General features: G+C 36.6%; 1 protein-coding gene across 1 annotated transcript in view; it reads left to right on the forward strand.

Annotated features, from left to right (window-relative positions):
- The window catches only part of LOC122328301 (leucine-rich repeat and immunoglobulin-like domain-containing nogo receptor-interacting protein 3), a 37,905-nt gene extending 22,409 nt beyond the window's left edge, over positions 1–15,496 (forward strand). The window contains 6 exon segments of the mRNA XM_043223952.1: positions 10,040–10,541; positions 11,451–11,866; positions 13,509–13,872; positions 14,676–14,898; positions 14,901–14,984; positions 14,987–15,496. Coding sequence (XP_043079887.1) covers positions 10,068–10,541; positions 11,451–11,866; positions 13,509–13,872; positions 14,676–14,898; positions 14,901–14,984; positions 14,987–15,237 — 1,812 coding nt within the window. The 5' untranslated portion in view covers positions 10,040–10,067 and the 3' untranslated portion in view covers positions 15,238–15,496.
- The last annotated feature ends 2,031 nt before the right edge of the window (positions 15,497–17,527 follow it).

The raw sequence follows: 17,527 nt of genomic DNA on the forward strand, positions 1-17,527 counted from the left end.
GTGTCTGTGTGTGTGTGTGTGTGTGTGTGTGTGTCTGTGTGTGTCTGTGTGTGAGTGTGTGTGTGTGAGTGTGTGAGTGTGTGTGCATGATAATGACATCATGTTCCCTTTGAAGTGCGCTAACCTGCTCACCGAACACACACACACACACACACACACACACACACACACACACACACACACCACACACACACACACACACACACACACACACACACACACGTTCACCTTGATCAAGGTCAGAGAAGGAGATCTCAGTTGTTTTGGAGAAATCTCTACATTACAATAGTAGAAAATGAGATTTTTTTTCCCTGCAGCAGATTCAACCCAAATCCAAATGTTTTTATGATATGAAATGAATGTACAGGACTGTGACATCATCATCCGTAATAATCAAACGGCAATAATGAAGAGAAAAAGAGATCAATCCCTGATGAATATGTATTTTCTTGTGTTCTTAACATACTAAATTACTTGGTCATTTTTCAGATGTGATTCATTAAATTTTTGTTTAAATATTTAATTATTTTATTTATTTTTAATTTATCAAATTTTGTAAATGTTTGTAATTAGTTAAAACATGATTATTTTTAAATGGTGATTATTTAAAAATTGCATTACGTTTGAAAATTGCTGTAAAAAATATTAGATTTTTCAAATGCAAAATTATGAACAGTTTATTACATTAATTATTTAATAAATTATTATTAAGTCAGTGCTGAATATTAAAGCCTTGTGTCAAACATGCAATTTATTAACACTACTTATAATATTAATATTAATAATACTAATAATATTTATCGTAACAACAACAAAGTGTTTTATTATTTAAAACAACAATATATTATTATATTCATAATAGATGAGTTTGCAGTTGTTGTTGTATAGTTGATGATAACAATAAATGAACAGTTTTTAATAATATAATTTTTTTAAATGTTTATTATTATTAACAACAATAACTCATTATTATTATTATTATTATTATTATTATACAAATATATTTTGCTGTTATTAACAATAATAAATGTTTTTTTTATTATTATTTATTTTATTGTTGATTAAAAAAGGTTTTATTGTTGTTATTTTTATTAATGATGACAACAAATACTGTCATTATTATTCATTATTATTATTAATCGTTATAATTTTATGGTGTTTTGATGATGCTAATAGCTATAACAACATTATAGATTATAAAAATATAGATTATAAAAATATAGATTATTGTTGTTATATATATAATAACAATAGTAAATGTTTATTAATTCATATATATATATATATATATTTTTATTGTTCATGAAAAATATAACTTTTAATGTAGTTATTTTATTAGTAGTAGTAATAATAATAGATAATAATAATAATAATATTGTGTATATACTAATTATTATTAAATAGTACTATTAAATATTTATTATAATTTTTAATCATGTATTATTTTTAATATGAATATTATTATTCTTGTTATTTTATTTTATTTATCAGACTGTCAAAAGACATTTTTCCTCACACACACACAAATAATCTAAATATATTTATTTTAAGGTCAGTTTTTATTTAATAAGTTAATATCTCACACATGGGACCGTGTAGCACGCACTGTAAACGGTTCATTGCACACTATTTTTAAAAAGCGGTATACTCTCTGTACCGTGCTGTATTCAGTAAATAAGATGAACTCAATCCCAGAATGCATAGCACCGTTTGTTTGAGAGCTGCTTCTGGCGTGCTTAGGATGCTGTCTATGTAGAAATGGATGCTGTCTGTGTCAAGCAGCTCACTAGATAGACAGGGTTATTTGTCTCCTCGGGCAGAGAGGGGCTTGTCACAATCCATTACATGCCCTCAGAAGGCTGCAGGAGGGACGGCGTCTGAACGGTAGTTATTTCCTGAAACAGGACAAGCTCAGTAGTGATGTTTGCGGTTTGTTTTCGGCCGTCTCGTGAAGGCCGTGTTTGTTTGCTTCCTCCGAGCGAACGCTTGAGAAGATCTGCGTCATTTCGTGACTTCGGTTCGCGGCGCTTTCGCTTCTGATGTCTGTGACTCGAGCGGAAGAAACACCACGGGACGGAAATATCAAAATGGGGAATATTATTGCGATTTAAAATATCTGTTTTCAGTGTAAATATCTGTTCAAATGTAATATATTTCTGTGAAGCGCAGCTGAATTTTTAGCATCATTAATGATTATTATCAGTCGTGCTGCACAATGTTTTTGTGATTTTTTTTTTTTTTTTTAATTTATTTAATTAATTAATTTCTCTTTACATTTGATTTTATTTTATATTCTAGATTATGTGCATTTTTGTATTGTTTTATCCCATTTCTTATCTTAATATTATATTGTTAAATTTTTATTGTTATTTATTTTTTATTATTATTATTATTATTATATTTTAACGACAATATTTGTTATTATTATTACTTTATTATATTATTTTAATATTTACATTAATGTTTTATCATATATGTGTTCATATTTTAAAATGAGTTTTATTATATTACAATTATGTTGTTTACATTTAATTTAGCTTATTAATGTCTTCGTGTCTGAGGCTTATGTCTAATATTTTCTCGTTTATTTTATGATGTTAAAATTATATTGCTTTTATTTATATTTTTTAATTTTTGTGCAGTGATGCATCAACAGCACCACGATAATGTCACCGGGGTTCGATAACTAATTGTTAATAATAAAGAATAATTTTAACGTTTATTTTATTAGTTTTAAATCACGCTGTTTTCATTTTGTTTCCGTTTCTCATTTTATTTATTTTTTAAAGAGCGAAGCAAACTGTAGTCTATAAACATGCAGCAAAAACACTATGGGAATGTCACCGAGCATTTTTAGCGTTAATATAAAAAGTATTTGCGTGCATCTTCTGTTGTATGATCCCATATCAGAGGCCTAATACTTTAGTTTTTATGGATTGATGTGTAGTTTGTAGAAACACCTTCTCGATCTGTTTCTGGTTGTCTGGCGTCTCGTGTTCCTCGCTTCATTTCTAGCGAGACGGATGGCGCTGGGCTCTGTGTGTGTTTGTGGACCCCGGGCCCCGGGGCCGCGTGCGCTGACCCTCCTCATAAATCACCGAGCATGAAAGAGCCTCGCGGCGAGACACGCTTTCCTTCGCCGATCCTCGCCGGAGGAACAGAAACGCGTTCAGATCCGTGTTTGAGGAACAAAACCACCTAATGACATTTAAACCTGAGATTGATTGAGAAACGCAGCTCGTGTTACTGGAGATATACATGTGACGCCTCCTTCCTTCTCTTCATTCCTGCTTCAAGAAGGTTACTGAGGCGTTGAGCTACGTCTGTCTTTATTATTCCAATGGTTAGCTAATTATAAATAGCCTAATTATATTGTAATGAAATAAGTATTTATGGTTAAGTAACTATTTATGTATTTATTTTCATTTATTTATATATATATATATATATATATATATATATATATATATATATATATATATATATATATATATATATATTATTATTATTATTATTATTATTATTATTATTATTATTATTAATATTATTATTTATTTATATTTTGCATTTCTTTTGCATTTCTTTCAATTGGTAATTGTTTTGTAAATTGCAATTTTCTTTTCACTTTCATTCCTATTTTTGACATTGATTTGTTTTTATATGTTAATTTTTATTATTCCACATTGCTTTGATTTTATTTATTTTTTGTTTTTGTTTTAAATCTGTTTTACTATATTTTACATTGTATTGTTATTTTACTATTTTTAAATAACATTTTAATTAATTTAATATTTTATGTATTTTTCAAGTTTTATATATATATATATATATATATATATATATATATATATATATATATATATTTATTTATTTATTTATTTATTTATTTTTTTAATTCATTAAATATTTTTTGCTCATTTTATATATATATATACATTATATGAAAAAATATATATATATATTAATTTATTTGAGTGATCTTTGGGTAACACTAGATGCACAATGTCTCACTCTTTAACCTTTGACCCCACTCGCTCAGATATGATTTCTCTCATTACCGTACGGTCAACATCCCTCTCAGCCAACGCAAACATTCGAATCCATTTCAGTCCAATCTGAATTCAGTTAGTGTTTCTCAGTCTAATGAAGGTTTCCTCCTCATCTGCTGAAACGGGGTCAGCTCAGGAAACCGGTCCCCGCCGGCCGAAGCCGATCCATGAGTCACCAGGCTCTTTGTTGTGAATGAGTCGACTAATTATCATCCCGGAGCGTGTGTGTTTTTGGGCTGGAGCTGAGAGACTCTCACAAACAGCCAAAACCCCGGCGGCCCCGAGAGAAGGACCACGAGCCGCTCTATTTTTAGGACAGCAGAGTTCAGAAGCCGGCCTCGTCCGAGAGATCGTGAAGATCATGGCTGCTTTCATCCAAGCTTTTCCATCTCTTTCTCTGCGTGTGTGTGGGCAGTCGTCACGTAACACACGTCTCAGTCCTTCTTTATTCTAGAAAACATTTTCGGTTGAACTTTATCTGAATGTAGGGGGGAATGGTTTTATGCCTTTTTTCTTTTCTTTGCACTTTTCGGTTTTTTTGGAGTTATACAAAAAAAGTGCAATAAATTAATTAATTGTATTTTTATTTAATCTTATTATATAACATTATATATATATATATATATATATATATATATATATATATATATATATATATATATATATATATATATATATATATATATATATATATATGTGTGTATTATATAAAATAAAATAATATATATTTTTTTAATTTTTATTATTATTTTATTTTTAAGTTTTAATGTATTTTATTATTGGTCTCCATTTATTTTTCTTATATTTTTTAAATATTTAAAAATCAAATTTTTTAATACAATTTTTCTTATATATATTTTTTATTTTTATTCTTTATTCTTATGACTTTTTTCTCTTTCACGTTGTTTAGGATGCCGTTTCTAAAGATCTGTTATTAAAGATCAAACCCATTTCGTGGACCGACAGATGGATAATTATGCATAATATTTCAAATGTCAATAGGTTTCATGGATCCTGTTCAGTTCTCCGTATCGAACAGCACTTTGGATCGAGCGGGAGTTGCGTGAAAGCGCCTCTAAAACCATTCCATACCTGAATAAAGTCGTGAAAGTAATCGTTCTGTGGCTTCTGCTCTTATTTTAATGCGCCGTTCACTGAAGTACTGAAGTGTGATCTTCTGCTGAGTCCAGGCTTTACACAGAAAGGTCATGAATTAGATAGAAACGGCCCCGTGGTGAATGTCAGTGAAATAAATCCTTTGCGTTTTCTCTCTGACATGTTTGTGTTTGGCTGTATTTTTACTCCTGAATGCCAGTACATGATGACATTAGCGTCACGCGCCGCTCGATGCTCTTTCTGTAGATCAAAGCTGCGTTTCTCGTCCTCCCACGCTCGTATCTGAGCAGCGGCACGCGTGAGATCTGCATTGTGTCGTTGATAAAAGCACCATCAGCTGCTCTGTGTCTGTGTGTGTGTGTGTGTCTGTGTGTGTGTGTGTGTGTGTGTCTGTGTGTGTGTCTGTGTGTGTGTGTGTGTGTGTGTGTGTGTGTGTGTGTGTGTGTGTGTGTGTGTGTGTGTAACATGTCTTTATAACCCTGCATTGATTTTGTGTAGGATATTTGTGGAAAGCATAGATTAAAGCAGTTTTTTTGCACTGTAGTATTGCAGCAAGCTTAATTCAACTTTGAGTAATTACAGCAGTGTATATATATATATATATATATATATATATATATATATATCTTTATTTATTTATTTTTAAATATATATTTCTTTATTTATTTTTAAATAGATATATATATATATATATATATATATATATATATATATATATATATATATATATATATATATATATTTAAAAAATTAAATTAAAAATAAATTAAATTAGTGTCTATGTTTAGTTTCAGATACATAGAGCTAGGATAGTAAACTTAAAGAATGTATTGCAACTAATTAGTATTTGGGGTAAAAGTAATTTAAATGTGTCATTATTGGTTTTGTTGTAAACATAGTGAGTAAATTTAATGAATCGAGGGAAAAAATGTATTTTTAATATATATATTTTTATATTTATTATGTATTTACATATACATAATAAATATACAGAATACACACAAAACCTGTTATTTTAGATGCGATTAATCATAATTAACATCTAGTTGCATTAAAACGGTTGCACGGAGCTGGACGAAACCAGACGAAGTATATTTTGTGACGATAAAAACACCCAAACGTCTGTGCAAGGAAACATACGCTCTCAGAAATAAAGCTACAAGAGCTGTTAAAGGGGTTTCTGGAAAACCTCTTCCCAGTTTGTCCTGAAGCACGTTTTTCCATTTCCTAAACTTCCAGTCCAAGCTGAGGTTTCAATTGCTGTTAATACCGCATTTTGATTTTTTTCTTCCCGTCATCGTTCGATTCCTGATTTTGTTGCCATCTCTAGTCTGTAACCTCTAGGAGTGCGTCAGACCCACACAGCGGCGGCCGGCTGAAGATGAGACGCTCTTGGCTGAAACCCTGTCTTCGGGATCCAAGCTCGGTGGCTCGGCGCCCGGTGACTCAACCTTTAACTGAGCGCCAGAGAAAAACAAACAGCAGCCATGTCATTTATTAGCACCCACTCCCGTCCCGCTGATAGCAAATAACCTGATTAAACCTGCCCTGCTTCAGTCTGGAGCTCACTTACAGCTAAATCAATCACTGCACTCGAGGATTCATGCAGGTGTATTAGGAGAAGATAATTACTCAGCTGTACAGCTGTATTTTATTATCATTAAGATATTATTGTAATTTTTTAGATATTATATATATATATATATATATATATATATATATATATATATATATATATATATATATATATATATATATATATATATATAATAACGATTAATCACAATAACATTCAGAATACAATTTGTAGTTTATTTGCTATGTGTGTGTTTATGTACACATACAAACACAGTATTTATTTAGAAAATATTTACATGCATGTACCTTTATATATTTATATTTCATATATTCTAAAATAAATTTGAAATATATAAACATAACATATTTTTTCGTGAATATATTATTTATTTATAAATAATAAATATACACAGTACAAACATGTAAACTAAAACTTTTAATTTGATGTGATTTTTTTTTGCATTTAATCGTTTCAGATTTTTTTATATATATATATATATATATATATATATATATATATATATATATATATAATTTCAGTTTGCATTTATTTTATTCTAATTAATATGTGGTAGTTGCAACTTTTCTTATATAGATCTGTAATATTCAACAAGAAAATTAAATATGAAACTCGGTTTTATTAATTGAGAATACACTGGGAAAAAAAATTGCAGTTAATTGGCAGAAACTGTTTTTTAATCGTTCTCAAAAAGCATGCTATTTTTTGTCATTCTGATTAGTTTGCAAAATAACTAAAAATACAGCTTCAACTAACTGATAAATAAAACACATTAAAATCATCATAACATAAAAATCACAACACTAAAGTCAAAATGATTTCAAAATGTTAAGTCTTGCTTTCTAAACAATCTACCTTCATGCCTAAGTTTATGAAAAATTTACATTTTTGCTATAAATTAGTATTTTTTGTAGAAACCAAAGCTGAATAAAAAGCTTAATAACATGAATATTCTGAATTTTAAATGCATTTTGTGAATGCATTTTACAAATGTTTTTGATGAATGCACGAATGCATTTTTTTGCAGTGAGGATAAAAATGTGTGAATGTCATACTGGAGTTTTTTTGAGGAATAATATTTTAATCTCAAAATGAGGTCGTTTTATAAATGAATTAGGAAAGCAGACTTTCACTTTAAGTGGTTAATTGGGAATAAATATAATGCATAAAAACATAAATGAAATAAGGTTTGATTTCGAGGCCTGTGACTGAAATGCTGAAATGCAGACACTGTGTGACCTAAAAAATAAAAGCATGTTCCAGGTGTAGGTGTGTGTGTGTGTGTGTGTGTGTGTGTGTGTGTGTGTGTGTGTGTGTGTGTGTGTGTGTGTGTGTGTGTGTGTGTGTGTTGCATTGGGTTCTGAGTGACTCGGTCACGGCAGTTAATTCACCACCTACATGATGTGTCACGTCTCCTGTTCTGTTGTGAAGAAGATTGGTCTGATGAGGCCATCAGAGTCTTCACTTACCTCCACTCGTGGTGTTTTTCAGCCCGGCGTTAGCGTTATATAACTAGCCGAGTGCAATTCATCAGCTGCCTGTCCTATTATCAGAACATGTGAGGATGATAAACACTGTATTAGTATGCGCTGTTGGCTTTTCCAGTCGTTCGCGTCAATTCTTCTCTTGCGTGGAGATGAAAAACTGCTGGCATGCCAGATATTAGCCGTTTTTATGTAATGGAGGTTATGCGTAATCATCCGCTTGTATTGAGTCGACTCTTTATGGGCGTTTCAGGGACGGTTTTCTAGGCACATCCTCCGGCGGGATCAGATTAACGAATGAGCGCAGCGAGATGAGAGATTAGCATGCGCTACACACAACTTGAGGCGGTTTAAAACAACATTTGTGTGTTTTTAGGCTGGCGTCGTTGATCACCTTTAGTTTTCGGACTTTATATCGGACTCTAAAGTCAACAGGAAGCCAGTGCAGACTTGTCTATCAAACTTCAAGTCCGAGTCAGAAATTACACCAAGAGTTTTTAAATTAGTCGATAAGGTGAAATGAGATGAAAATGCTGTTTGGCTAACTTTGGGTGGCAAAAAAATCGCCATTTAGACTCGTTGCGAGTTGCAGAAAACTAGAAGCCATCCATGCCCTTATTTCATCCAAACACTCAAACAAAGTTGAAATATTGGAGTCCGTGGTACATCTTAAGGGCAAATACAGCTGGATGTCATCAGCATAACAATGATAAGGCATGTTAAAATCCGGCCATATTAGATCCAAAGGTAGCATGTATGAAGAGAACAACACCGGACCCAAACATGAGCCCTGAGGAACCCCTAATGAAACAAACTGTGTAGAAGAAGTCCTGCAAAGGATCGTCCATGTAAATAAGATGCACTTTTAAGATGGCCCCTTAACCCCCGGTCAAGAAAAATCCCATGATCCACAGTTAAATGCTGCGCTAAGCTCCAAAAGCGCCAAAACAGCGCAATTTCCAGCGTCTACAGACTGCAGTAAACCATTTGACACTTTCAGAAGAGATTTTCAGTGCTATGTTGAAATCTAAAACCAGACTGAAAATGATCAAAGATGTTGTTTTCATTTAAAAATGTAGAGAGTTGAATCGGAAGCGCCTTCTCCAGTTTAAAGTCTAGTTTAGCCAAGAAAGGCGGACCAGCATAAACCAGCTTAAACCAGCATCCCAGCTTCAAAACATACCTAACCAGCATATGCTGTTTTTTCAGCAGGACGTAGCGTGATTAGAATGCTTTTGGCATGATTAGCATGCCACTAGTATCTTTCTAGCACAATCTTATGTTAGATAACGATGGCTAAAACTTTAGCATGTTGATGGCATAATGTTGTTAGCACTTTGCTAACATGTTTTCAGGCACGATTAGCATGTTCCTACATGGTTATGGTTAGTATGCTGTTAGCATATTGGTAACATGATTAGCATGTTGTTAGCAGACTTATAACTTAATTAGCGTGTTGTTAGCATACTGTTAACATTATTAGCATGTTGTGAGCATATCTATAACTCGGTTAGCCTGTTGTTAGCATATTGTTGACATGATTAGCATTTTGATTAACATGTTTTTAGCATTCTTTAGTACAAATTTTAATTGTTTACCATTTTATTTTATTTTTCTGTATTTTTAATCAAATAAATGCAACCTTGCTGATCAAAGGCAACTTTTGCTCTGAGGTCAATAGCATATACTAAATATAAAAAACTGCACTTCTGCAAATGATATATAGTGAAATAGCTGACCTAATTACCCTCCTCTCTCGCTCTTTCCTTCTCGTTCTCTTCTCTTGTTGTCAGGTGTGTAGAGTGAAGTGGAGGGAGGCTCATGGCTTCATTATGGGGCCTGGGCCGGCTTCAGTGGCTGGTTCTGGTCCTGGCCCTGACGGCCGTCCAGTGCTCAGGCTGCCCTCCTCGCTGTGACTGCGCGGCGCAGCTCCGTTCCGTGTCCTGCCAGCGCAAGCGTCTCTCCGGCGTCCCGGAGGGCATCCCGACAGAGACCAGGCTGCTGGATCTGAGCCGGAACCGCCTGCGCTGGGTGGCCCCGGGAGATCTGGCTCCGTACCCGCGACTAGAGGAGCTGGATCTGAGCGAGAACCTGATCAGCACGCTGGAGCCCAACGCCTTCGCCAGCCTGCAGGCTCTACGGACGCTGAGACTCAGAGCCAACCAGCTCAAGCTCGTGCCCATGGGAGCCTTCGCACGGCTGGCCAACCTCACCACACTGGACCTGAGCGAGAACAAGATCGTCATCCTGCTCGACTACACCTTCCAAGATCTGCGCAGTCTTAAGAACCTGGAGGTTAGTGCCTGCAAAGAGTCATTAAACCCCATAGCAGCGATGGGGAAAAGTTACTTATGCATTACAATATTGTGTTGTTCCCCCCCAAAAAATGCTGTCAAACGAATTAATCACGATTAACTGCATTCAAAATAACCGTGTTTGTTTACATGTGTGTTTATACTGTGTATATTTATTACTTATATACCAGTGCAAACAAATGCATATATATACGTATATGTATATAATATAAAATATAAGAATATGAATATATGAATGTAAACAAATTTTTTTTTTTTTGGATGCAATTGTTTGACAGCAATAGTTACATTTTATGGAAAGTATTGTTTTACATTACCTTTAGTTTACTTTTTAAATCTGTGCAGGACTTGTTTGTTTGTTTTATATATATATATATATATATATATATATATATATATATATATAATGTTTTTATAAACAAAAGAATACACCTCAGGCTGAAGGAAATGTAACTTCATGTCTGTACAGTAGAGGGCGCTCTTCGAACAAATCTCATCAAGAATATGACACAGGAGAAGAAATTTGAACTCTATTCAGCAATAACAAAAATGAAACGCATATCTGTAACAAATAGCACGAGTGCAAATGTACAAAAACAGTTCAGGAGTTCGTGTTCCATGAAAATATTTAGCAATATAAATAACATTTGGACCGGTTTAAAGAAGATTTTATCGTTATTAAGATTTTTCAAATAGTCAGATGTTAGACCAGACATTCTATCATAACAAAAACCATACATCAATGGAAAGCTTATTTATTCATATATATATAAATCTAAGTTTAAAAACAAATTGACCCTGATGAGTGGTTTTGAGATCCAGGGCCACAAATATGTATATAAATCCCATTAATTACAGTCATACTAATCATTATGTCCTCATTCTCCAGGTGGGGGACAATGACCTGGTCTACATCTCTCACAAGGCTTTCTCAGGATTGATCGGTCTGGAAGATCTGACCATTGAGAGGTGCAACCTGACGTCCATATCGGGCCAGACTCTGTCTTACCTGCGTAACCTGGTCACCCTTCGCCTGCGACACCTCAGCATCTCAGCCCTTGAGGACCAGAACTTCCGCAAGCTGTCTGCGCTGAGAGGCCTGGAGGTGGACAGCTGGCCGTACCTGGAGTACATCTCACCGCTGAGCTTCCAGGGTCTTAATCTGTCCTGGCTCTTTATCACCAACACCAACATCAGTTCGGTGCCGTCAGCCTCCTTCAGGAACCTGGCCTACCTGACGGCCCTGAACCTTTCCTACAATCCCATCTCTACTCTCGAGTCCTGGGCCTTTCGAGACCTCATCAGGCCGGTTCATAAGTGGTTTATTTGTATACTTGCATGTCATGTGACCGTGAATGTACCAAAATGGTTTGTGAATCTCTAAAGATGCAAGTAGAGCTTCATATGCTTGAACAGGGAAAGAATATATTTAGCAGATGCTTCTATTCCTCAAAAAGCCTTGTATATTTTGATATATACAAACGTTTAAGCTGAGATATTTAGCAATAGTCTCATATAGTCTCAAAATAGTTGGGACGGGGGCATGTTTATCATGGTGTAGCATCTCCTTTTCTTTTCAAAACAGTTTGGAGATGTCTGGACATCAAGGTTATGAATTTCTGGAGTTTTGGTGCTGGAATTTATTCTTATAATTTAGTCTTGCCTGATATAGGATTCCAGCTGCTGAAGAGTTTGTGGTCGTCTTTGATGTGTTTTCCTGTTTAATGATGCAGCAAATGTTCTCCATGTGAAAGATCTGGAAAAGCCATGCTGTTGTAATGCTGTTGTCCAGCTGAAATACACAAGAACTTCCCTGACCCGGACGTCGTCTGGAGGGGAGCATATGTTGCTCTAAAACAGTTATACACCTTTCATCATTCATAGTACCTTCCAAAACCTGCAAGCTGCCCATATTGTATGCCACCCCCATACCATCAGAGATGTTGGCCTTTGAAATGAACAGTGGCCTAACATGTAGACAGTTGACTTGTAACCCAAAGGTCATTGGTTTGAGTCTCAAGTCTTCAGGAATTATCAAGGGGGGAATGAATAACCAGTGCTCTCTCCACTTTTAGTACCATGACTAAGGTGCACTTGAGCAAATTGCCAAACCCCCAACAAATTCTGAGTCTGGGTCACTTACTGGAAGGTCTCACTTCTGTTTAGCCTGGAGGACACTGCACTCGTGATTTCCAACAAGAAATTTGGACTCTTCTGACCATAGAACACTTTAAAACACTCTATTTTTGGCCCACAGGACACAAAGGCATTTCTGGAGCTTTAGTTGTTATTTGCGGATGGCACGGTGGATTGTGTTTACCGACAGTGGTTTCTGGAAGTATTCCTGGGCCCATTTAGTAATGTCCATGACAGAATCAAGGTGAAGAGTGATGCAATGTCACCGGAGGATCCTAAGACAACAAGAATTCAACAAAGGTCTTCAGTCTTGTCCCTTATGCACAGAGGTTTCTCTGAAGTTATACACTGATGATAATAAGATTTGCAAAGCCTTTGCAATTTGACGTTGAGGAATATTGTTTTTAAAGTATTCCACAATTTTTTTTACGCACTCTTTCACAGATTGGAGAGCCTCTGCCCATCTTTACTTTTGAGAGACTCTGCCTATCTTCGTCATTCCTTTTATAGTTACAGACCTGATGCCATTTTATTTTGTTGCCAGATATTCTCCCAGCTGAATCTTCTAAAATCTCTTGCTTTTTCAGCCCTTTGTTGCCCCTGGCCAACTATTTTTAGTGGGTAAAACTGTACAATTTCTCAGTTTAAACATTTGTTATGTTCCCTATGTTCTGTTGTGAATGAAATATTGGCTCATGTGATTTGAAGGTTTTTTCATTTTATTCAAAATTTCAAAACGTTCCAACATTGGCGGATTTAATTTCCCCGTAGAACCGGGCCTGGTCATAATGAATCTGTCCTTGTTCTGCAGACTGAAGGAGCTGCACATGGTCAGCACTAACCTGCTCACCGTGGAGCCTCACGCACTGGGAGGTCTGCGTCAGATTCGAGTCTTGAACCTGTCCAACAACGATCTGGTGACGCTGGAGGAGAGCTCCTTCCACTCGGTCAACAGCCTGGAGACGCTTCGAGTGGACGGGAACCCACTGTCCTGCGACTGTCGTCTGCTGTGGATCCTGCAGCGCAGACGCACCCTGAACTTCGACGGGAAGATGCCGGTGTGCTCCGGACCGCCGGAGGTGCAGGGATACCTGTTGAGCATGTTCACCGATTCCGCATTGTTCGACTACTTCACCTGCCAGAAGCCCAAGATCCGTAATCGGAAGCTGCAGCAGGTGAGCAGGGATGGGTCAAGGTTTTAACAGTATTACCAATATTGCTTATCAATCCGGTACTTCAAAGGAGTCATGTTATTTGAGCATTAATGTTTGTTGGCAGTGTTTGTATACATCCATCCCATAATTATAAAAATCCTCCTGGTCTGTTGTTGGATGTAAAGGAACACGCCGACCAATCTACCTTAATGCAATCTACCTTAATGCATTTATGTATTAACCTACAGAATAAGTGAGTATACGGTTCCTTTTTAATCTTTGCAAATCTACTTTCTAAATAATGTGCAAGTTTCGCTGCTAAAGTAAAAGTCTCATGAGAACAGAAGGAAGGGAGGGGTGGGGTCAGCAGAGCTCATTAGCATTTAAAGGGACATGCTCAAAAACAGGTCGCTGCACGCAGAGCTAAAAAGGGTGTTGTTTTACATAACCTAAGTATGTTATTACTTTTCATTTATCATCTGATGACGGTATTCTTAGCTGTACTTTTTATTACCACTCACATTTTCTTCAGGAAATGTACTTTCTAGTTTACTCTACAATACTTCTCTGGAAAACGGGACTTTTTTACAGATCTTCTTGCTACATTTCTGTGCCTTCAACGTGGTAATTCACTGCAAAAAATGCAGGTTAAGTAACTTTTTACTTAAAACAAGCAAAAACCTCTGCTGATGAGGAAAGCAAAATAATTTAGTTTTTTGATGTTATTTTGCTTACCCCAATGGCAGAGTATTTACCTCGTTCTTATAGAATATTCATTTTGGCTAAACTAACGTTTACTGTGTTTTCGTTATCCATCTCTACAGGTGACGGCTCACGAAGGCCAGCCGGTGTCGTTCCTGTGCCGAGCCGAAGGCGAGCCGACTCCGGCCATCATCTGGATCTCCCCGCAGAGACGGAGGATCACTTCCAAGAGCAACGGCAGGATCACAGTTCTCCCCGGCGGGACGCTGGAGATCCGATACGCGCAGGTGACGGACAGCGGCACGTACATCTGCATCGCCAGCAACGCGGGCGGAAACGACACCTACCCGCCACGCTGACCGTCAAGGGCCAGCCGTCGGATTCGGCTCTCTTCGCCAACCGCTCGCTGTACGCGGTGGACTTCAACGACACGGGCTCAACAGCACGCGCGTTTTCCTCAAGTTCACGCTGGATTTGACCACCATCCTGGTGTCCACGGCCATGGGCTGCATCACTTTCCTGGGCGTGGTGCTCTTCTGCTTCCTGCTGCTGTTCGTGTGGAGCCGCGGACGAGGACAGCGCAAGAACAACTTCACGGTGGAGTACTCCTTCAGGAAGACCGAGGGACCCACCACCACCGGCGGATCCGGAGGAACCCGCAAGTTCAACATGAAGATGATATGAAACAACGCAGCCAGGGGCCCCCTGGGAGAAGCATAAACGCCCAACGCTAACACACACGGTGCTGAATCGCAGAAATCATACATCGTGCACGCAGAAACCTGACCACCTTGCAGTGTTATTCATGTACAATTAAAATAGGATTCTATATTTATGAAATGGTTTTGGTTTTTATATTATGTTTTCATTTTGTTTTTTATTTTTGCTGCAGGCTTTTTGTTTTACTTTACTTTTTTATATTAGTAATAAAGAGAAAGTCTGAGAGAGAGACAAAATGTATTTACTTTTTTATATTTACTTTAATATTTTCCATTCAAGTAATTTTTTCAGTAATTATTTTAAGCATTACTGAATTAAAAACAAAAAAAATGTGTGTATAATGTGTATATATATATATATATATATATATATATATATATATATATATATATATATATATTACCAGTTTAAATAATTCAACTGCTGACTTATTGACCTTTTTATTTCTATAGCAAGATAATTATCACTGTTGTCTATATTATTATTTCTTATTTATTATTGTTAATAATTTTATTTAGCAATAGTCTTTATTATTGTTAATAATAACAAAAGCAAAAGCAATAATAATATGGATAATTTTTTGATAATTTTCTTTGGACGTTTAGTCATTTTTCTGCTTGATTTATTTCTTTTTTAATTTATTGGTCTTTATTTTAGCATGTGTATTAGATTTTGATTTTCAGTTTCTGTTCCAGTAGTTTTTGCAATTCCCCTTTAAGTAAACGAAAATGAGTTCACTTCTTTTCTAAGCATTTTGTTTTAGTTAACGCACTCTATTAAATAATCTCAGTCGCTAACGGTAATAACACTGCGGCCTTGTTTTCTGCTGCGGCGGCTGGTTAAACCCTACAGCAACGAACATTGACTTTTTTTGTTTTGCGCGGTCGACTGGTTAACCGGAAAATTACAAATTCGAGAAACAGCCACAGTGTCATCTTCGGATGACTTATAGAAACTAACGGCATGTAAATTTGCTCTTTAGAGTTGCTAATTAACATAATAATTTAGACACCGAGGCGATTTCCGTAATGCGCTTTAATGCAAAGCTGGCTTCCGCCGCACCGCAGCTGAGCCGAGACGAGGAATAAACAAATTCTGCGATGAGCACCTGTGTGAGTTGGGACAAATGCACCGGCCGCGTCACCGTCAGCCAGAAACGGTTCGTGTTCTGGCCGCGCGGTTCGTGTGTTAACGTGCCTGGACCGGGCCGGCGAGGGGTGGCCTACCCACGATCCCCCTCGATCGGCCTCGCTCCACGCACGCCCCGACAACCCGCTGGCCTTCATGGGGGGAGGCGGCAACACTGTCGGAACGGCTAGACGTCAGGAACGCCGAGAAACACACACACACACACACACACACGCTAGAGCCATATAATTACATGAGGTTTACAGCAATAGTGCATCATCTTCCGTTTGCAATAACTGCATATTTTATTTTTCTACTCGGCCTCGTTCGTGCACTTATGACTAATAAGTGCATTTGCGCGCGATTTAGATGCAGTTGTTTATTCATTGGCTTCACTGTGAATTCATTTTCCGTTTCACGCGCACTAATCGCTATACGGTGCACATTAGCATTGATGCACAGATTAGATCGGTTTTCTCTCGTCCTGACGCTCTACGCTTTGGCGGCCGGTGCGTGAACGTCTCTGCTTCTCCTGCCCAGTCCAAACCCCCCAGGTCATTTCCCATCATCCCCCCCGACTGGGTCTCAATGAGGGAGGGTCCCTGGCTGGTGACCACGGATGCACATGAAGTCATGTCGCCCATCTAGTCCATGTGTCTTCGACTGTAGAGGGTATTCTCATTTGTTTATGTGTTTTTGTACTACTTTGAATCGTTTCTTTTCTTTAGTGTTTTAAATACGCCAACTGAAATCGCAACGGAGTCTGTTCTCAACATCGCAGCAGAGTTTCCCAGAAAACCGCCGAGAAGCAGGACGATTGGGACAAACCTGTTTTGTGCATCGTGCACGTCCATTAACCGGCGGGTGGTGTTGAAAACAGATTGGTTAACCAATAAGCTACAAGAGCCATAAATGAAGAATGTTCTAACTTAAACTCACCCGTCCTGGAGCGTGTGTGCAATATGACAAATACAGTCAGATCTGCTGGAAATCACCTTCAGGGTGACATTAACTAGTGGGCGTTCTGCTAAACGAAAACCATAAAACTCATTTCTGTTACTTAAACATGGCTAGTTGCCATGGCAACACTTCTTATTTTCCTTTAGTCTGCATTGATAACTAAAAC

Source organism: Puntigrus tetrazona, chromosome 2, assembly GCF_018831695.1.
Source record: "Puntigrus tetrazona isolate hp1 chromosome 2, ASM1883169v1, whole genome shotgun sequence".
Taxonomy (NCBI): domain Eukaryota; kingdom Metazoa; phylum Chordata; class Actinopteri; order Cypriniformes; family Cyprinidae; genus Puntigrus; species Puntigrus tetrazona.